This window comes from Babylonia areolata, chromosome 2 (assembly GCF_041734735.1).
Source record: "Babylonia areolata isolate BAREFJ2019XMU chromosome 2, ASM4173473v1, whole genome shotgun sequence".
In the NCBI taxonomy this organism is placed as follows: Eukaryota; Metazoa; Mollusca; class Gastropoda; order Neogastropoda; family Buccinidae; genus Babylonia; species Babylonia areolata.
The window spans coordinates 54,048,217-54,054,216 of NC_134877.1; the positions used below are offsets into that span (position 1 = coordinate 54,048,217).

Genomic DNA, 6,000 nt, shown 5'->3' on the forward strand with positions numbered 1-6,000 from the left:
ACCAGTTCAAACAGGCCTTTGGGTGTGCTGAAGTATAGCTAATTGTCTGCATTCTTCTTCCTCCTACCCACCCCACTTTATCCTCTATTGAAATTATCATGCAGTATGTGTGTGTCCGTCTCTGTGGGTAAGTGTTTGTGTGCACATGAGCATGTGTGTGTGTGTGCACATGAGTGCGTATGTGTAGGGCATTTTTTGTTGTGCACCTGAGTGTGTGTGATTGTTCATATATATATATATATTGTAGTACTTGCTCAGTGTGTATATATAGATCCATATCTATCTATATTATATATTCATGTCTATGTATATCTATCTATCTATATATAATACACATATATATATACATGCTGATTTTTTTCATGAGCAGAGGTATGTTATTATGTAATACTAATAGTGTACATGTTTCGTTTCATGTAAGGTGCTTAGAGCTGATTATATGGGGAGTTTGAGCCATGTAAGTACAATTATTATTATTATTATCATTATTATAAATTGTATATATATCAATTATCATTATTAGATATTTTGAAATACTTAAACTAACAAAACTGTAATACCTGTAATGGGACATTAATTTCTGTTCTGTCCTTGGTGCTGATTAGTGAAGATTGTAATAAGACGACTGTGTGTGTGTGTGTGAGTGTGAGTGTGAGTGTGTGTGTGTGTGCGCGCGCGTGCGCACGGGCATGTGTGTGCGTGCGTGTGTGTGTCACTATGTGTGTACGTGCGTGTGTGCATGATGACAGAGGAAAAATAACACACACCCTCACACACAGAAACAAACTTATATATGTATACACCAAATTATATAAAAAACTTTGGAAATGCTATTTCAGGAAACAAACTTGGCAACTGCCGGACAAGTGATACACATTGTATTGTATGCATGTACACTAAATCTCAAGTGTGTTTCTCTTCAGCTAGTTCAGGCCTTAAATGTGCACACTGGTGACTGTGTGCCACTGTATATGTTTGGATTTGTGCAGTATATTGTTCCGGTAATATTCATAAACCTATTCAGCATACACATGTATATTATATATATATGTTTATTTATTTTCCGTTCTTTAAGTGACTGCTCAAAAAATAAAACACTTATGATACTGATTTAAGTTGTTTAAAGAAAGTAAAGTCACATACTGACAATGTGACACAGTGTACATGGATCTTTCTTTAGAACTTTCTTTTCTCTTTAAAAAAAAAAAAAAAAAATTCTTTTCAATTTAAAAAAAATAATTTTTTTTTTAGTGTGATAGGTAAACCACCTGTCATTTTCTCACTAGGTGAGCTGATAAGATGACTCAGGGTCTTGGCAAGGAGCCAGTCAACATGCAGCAGTGTCATGCATGACACTAACAACTGAGAAAGACTTGAGATTTGTTGCATTGTTCGACAGTTCCCTTGATCAGTTCAGCATGTATACATATTTGCATAACAACATTATCAGCAAAGAATGGCTCATGACATTTCAATCATTTAAGAGATATCCTCATTTAAAAAAAACCCCAATCTTTTTCAATAACTATTAGTATTACTATTGTTTATTAACTGTTGCCACACATTTGAAGCAATGTCTCACTGACCTTGGCCCCGCCCACACCCAGACAATCTTCACATGACGTGTTGTGCTGGGCACACACTGCAAAACAGACAATATGATTATCATCATGTTACCAGCTCAGGGTCATGCCACTGACTCAGCAGCTAACAATAATTTATTGATGATGTTAGTGAGAGATTAACTATTCTGTCAGGTCATAAGCAGCACCAAGAGCATGGATTTATCAACGACACACAGTTTCAATGTTTTGTTGTTTTTAGAATGGCAACAAAGGTTGCTAAATCCATACACACATGATGGAAAAAGGTGAATGGACAGAAAGGATAAAAATCATAAAACAAACAAAACTAAAACAACACACACATGAAACTGAGGAAATCACACACACATACACACACACACAAGCCACACACACACACACATGCACAGAAACAAAACCACACACAACATACAAAACACACACACACCACACGCACACACAGAGCATACACACACATGGAAACCCAATGAAAGCCGAAATATGTAACATGTCTTTCCCTGACTCAAAGAAAGAAACTTAATTTCCAGCTGTAGTTTTATGCATTTAGTTAAGGATTTAATTTTTCTGCAAATATAAATTTCATAAAAATACACATTCCCACAAACTAACGTATGCGCACACATAGAATGAAAAAAACAAACAAACAAACAAAAAAACCACCAAAAAACCCCAACAAAAACAGACCACCAAAACTTTATACATGTGATATTGTGAATGATTTTTAGATAAACAGTAGTTACTATGACTGCTCTATAACTAGTATAAGCAGTTTTGAGTTTTCAAATCTGACCACATATTCAGAATATGCTACTTTTTGATAGCCGAATCAAATGATCTACAGGTTTTTTGACAGGGAGCCCATTCGTCATTAGTTACTCAATATCATATTCAAATAGACAATAGTGACTCAAATTTTAGGCCTATTGGAAACACTGTGGTGGTTTGAAATTGGTGTAATCTCTACGGTCTACCCTTCATGTTCAACCACCTAGAATGGGCAAGATTCAAATAGTTTATAACTTTGTTGTTGTTCTTTTTTTTCTTTTTCTTCAGATTTTCCCAGCCAACTCCATCTTACTGAAGTCTGATGCTGGGTATTGACTTGGTTGGGTTGTGCTAGCACAGATTAGTTTATAATCTTTTCTTTTTTCAGTGTCAATGCAAAGACCACTTCTCCTTCCATTCAGTGGGAAGAAGGTGTCAAGCCTGATGTCTGCATTACAGGGGATCCTCTCACAGGTTTGCGCGTGGCTCGTCTAGTCGATGCTGTTGTTGGTGGAGCCTGGTTGGCTATACGCAACAGGGCAGGGTCGTAGCTTTTTTGTCATCACTCAAGTTGTTCCAGTCTAAAGCTGTTTTTACAAAGAATGAGTTTTTATATTGTTCTGTTCTTGCTTCTGGAACCTCTAATGATCTATCATTTTTTGCAGCTGACCTCTTCACAATGTTGCTGGAAATAAAATCAGCAAAGTACCTAGGCTGGATGTGACATCTGTTTGTTGATTTTTCTTTTATGAACTGGCCAGGTGGTGTGCTAGCATTGACCCCCTAAATCACACATTTTAAAGGAAGGAGGTTTTGTGTCTCTTGCGGGCTTAGAAAGGAATGTCAGACCCCTGCCAGAGTCTGCACTAGTTGGGTCACGGTTAAGTATGTGTAATTAAAACTGTAGTTCTTTCAGCATGGCTGAGACACAGCCGGTTTCTTTATTCCTGAAGTCTCCCTTGATGAAACGTGCCGCTTGGTGTTGTATTCTTTCTATCTTGTCTACAATGGCCTTGGGTCCCATACTGGTGCTGCATACCTGAGGATGGATCGCAGAGTGCTGTGTATGCAGTCTTCCTACAGGTTTGTGGGCAGAGTTGCAAGTTTTGTCGCAAAAAACTCAGAGTGGATTTGTTATTTTTGGTGGTCCTAGCTAAGTGTGAGATACTGTCTGATATCGTCACTTCAAGACAAAGATTTGTACTGAAAAAGTCACTTGTTTTAGTATTTCACCACAAAGATTGCAGAAAAAGTCAGTCTTCTTCTTGATTGTGATGATATAACATTTCTTTGCATTGAAGTGTATGCCCCAGTCTTTTGCTGACTTCTCAAGTTGTTTCAGGTCCTCCTGTGGAGCAAGATGATCAGCGAAGGTTCTTATATGGCCGTACAGGAAGCAGTCATCTGCAAAAAAGCACAGTTGGGATTTGACTACAGCTGGCAGGTGGTTGATGCGACATAAAAACAGTAAACGGTCAAGCATTGTACCCTGTGTGATGCCCAAGTCAACTACAATTCTCATGATTCCACACATCCAATTCCAAGACAACCTTCAGGGTGTGACTGGTAAGGAAGTTCTGAATCCAGCTATGTATGGGACACCATAGTGAGACAGCTTACGGAGCAGTTTCTTGTGTGGCATGGTGTAAAAGGCCTTGCTGAAATCCAGTATATCCAGGTCAACTTGGGCGCCTTTGTCAAAGGAAGAGAAGAGGTCATGCATGGTGGTTAAGAATTGTGTCTCACAGGAGCGCCTAGCTCTGAAGCCATGGTTTAGGGGAGTCAAGGTGTTATGCTCATTGAAGAACTTGTGCAGATGGTGGCAGATAATGTGTCCCAGCAGTTTGCAGGAGACAGATGTGAGGGAGATGGGTCTATAATTTTTGGCCAGGTGCTTGTCTCCTTTCATGAAGGCACATGACATGTTTGCACTGGGCCAGTCCTGTAGTAGATCTCCTGTGTCTACTGGCCACTGGCAGATGTCCTGAAAGGCTGGGGCGATGGTCTCCGCCCAGTTTTTCAAGACAAGGTTTTGTATGCGGTCGATCTGGTCCGCAAGCCTTGGCTAGGTTCAGTTCCTTCAACAGCATTAGTACACCTTCTGTGTCAATGTTAATGTCAGGAACATCATAAGATGTTGGTTTGTCCAAGTGCTTGGTTGTGTCCCCATCATTTTAAGTGAAGATGCTCCTGTGAAGATGCGGCTGATTCGTCTTAATGTAGATGTTGGCTGCCTACACCCAAGAAGAAGAAGAAGAACTGGTCAACGAGTATTTCTGCTTTCGCCTTGGTGTCGCTGATCAGTGAGCCATTCTTTTTCAACAGGGCTATACCCAAGCTGTCCTGCCTCTGACCCCTGATGTACTGCCAAAGGGGCTTCCTGTTGTTGGTGCTCTGGCCTTTACTGATGGTGTTGCTGATCTGATCTCTCTGTGCTTTCATTTGTCGCCTGCACTCCGTCTGGACAAATTTGAAATTTGCCCAGTTCTTTGTCTTCTTTGCCCTGGCGAAGAGGCGCCTTCTCTGTGGTAGCAGTCTAACAGATGTGGTGTAGCGTATATGGATTTGTCAAAACGTAGTGACGCCTCATTGAGAAACAAACTGGATTGATGCCCTGGGTCAAAATATTGAGCATTATCGGCATTTTGATGTTGGATGTGGTTATTGTAGTTCCAGCTCCATCCAATGCATGGCAGGGCAACACTGAGATAGCTCTAACTAAGATCTAAACAAATGCCAGTGACTGAGAAGCACAGTTCTCTACTTACGCTCTTCAGTGCTGGGGGTGGTAGTCGAAGGCTGTGTTGTTGTATTCATTGTTGTATTCGTTGTCAGATTCGTCGAAGTTGTGGTCGTCTCATTGGTGTCATTGTTGACTGCAGCGATCTGTTTGCCCGTCAGCACCAAGATCACGCACAAGAGATTCGCAACATTTAACCACCCCATTTTCGTAAACCGATGAAGACTTTATTGTGAAACACAAGAAGAAAAAAGACCCAACTTCCTCTTTCAGGGACAGAAAATTTCCCCAACTGTAGATATTTACGTCACTTCCGTAAAAAAACAACACTGTTTTTCTTCCCGTTTGAGAATTGACCAGGAAAAAATTGATGAACGTCTTTCAAAAGCCTAACCACTGATTTAGATTCCATACTAATAATTGCATTGTACTGTATCATAGATTCTGTTTTCAGACGATACAACTCTTGTTCCAAATTCATTTACTGAACATGCATGCCGGCTGTAAAAGGAAACTAAACTGAGCAGTACATCACCGGACAGAAAAAAACAACATAAGATAAGAAAAATATGTTTCTTGATTCCTCTACAAAATACAAGAAAGGAAACTAACGTTCCGCAGCTTCTGTTCCACTAACCGTCCGCCAACTCTGCTGCAAATAAAGACTCCCCAATGAGACCAAAACCATCAACTGAAGAGAAATAATAAGTCAGTGATCTGCAGAACAGGGTGACTAAAGTCAGCGTGAAAGTGGGGAATGTCTCGATTTAGATGAACACACGTACACACACGAGCTCGACAAATACAAGAGGCTGTCGCCGATGGAAGAGAAACAATCTTACAAGTAAGGAATATTGTTTGCTTCCCTTCTGTACTGATCGTGGTGTGCCA

The 6,000-nt window shown here is 40.1% G+C and overlaps 1 protein-coding gene across 1 annotated transcript in view; it reads right to left on the reverse strand.

Annotated features, from left to right (window-relative positions):
* LOC143275210 (pituitary tumor-transforming gene 1 protein-interacting protein-like) overlaps positions 1 to 5,410 on the reverse strand; it is a 28,996-nt gene extending 23,586 nt beyond the window's left edge. The window contains exons 1-2 of the mRNA XM_076579189.1: positions 5,138 to 5,410; positions 1,587 to 1,642 (exon numbers count right to left, since the gene is read on the reverse strand). Coding sequence (XP_076435304.1) covers positions 1,587 to 1,642; positions 5,138 to 5,315 — 234 coding nt within the window. The 5' untranslated portion in view covers positions 5,316 to 5,410. The remainder of the gene's footprint in view (positions 1 to 1,586; positions 1,643 to 5,137) is intronic.
* Between the last annotated feature and the right edge of the window lie 590 nt (positions 5,411 to 6,000).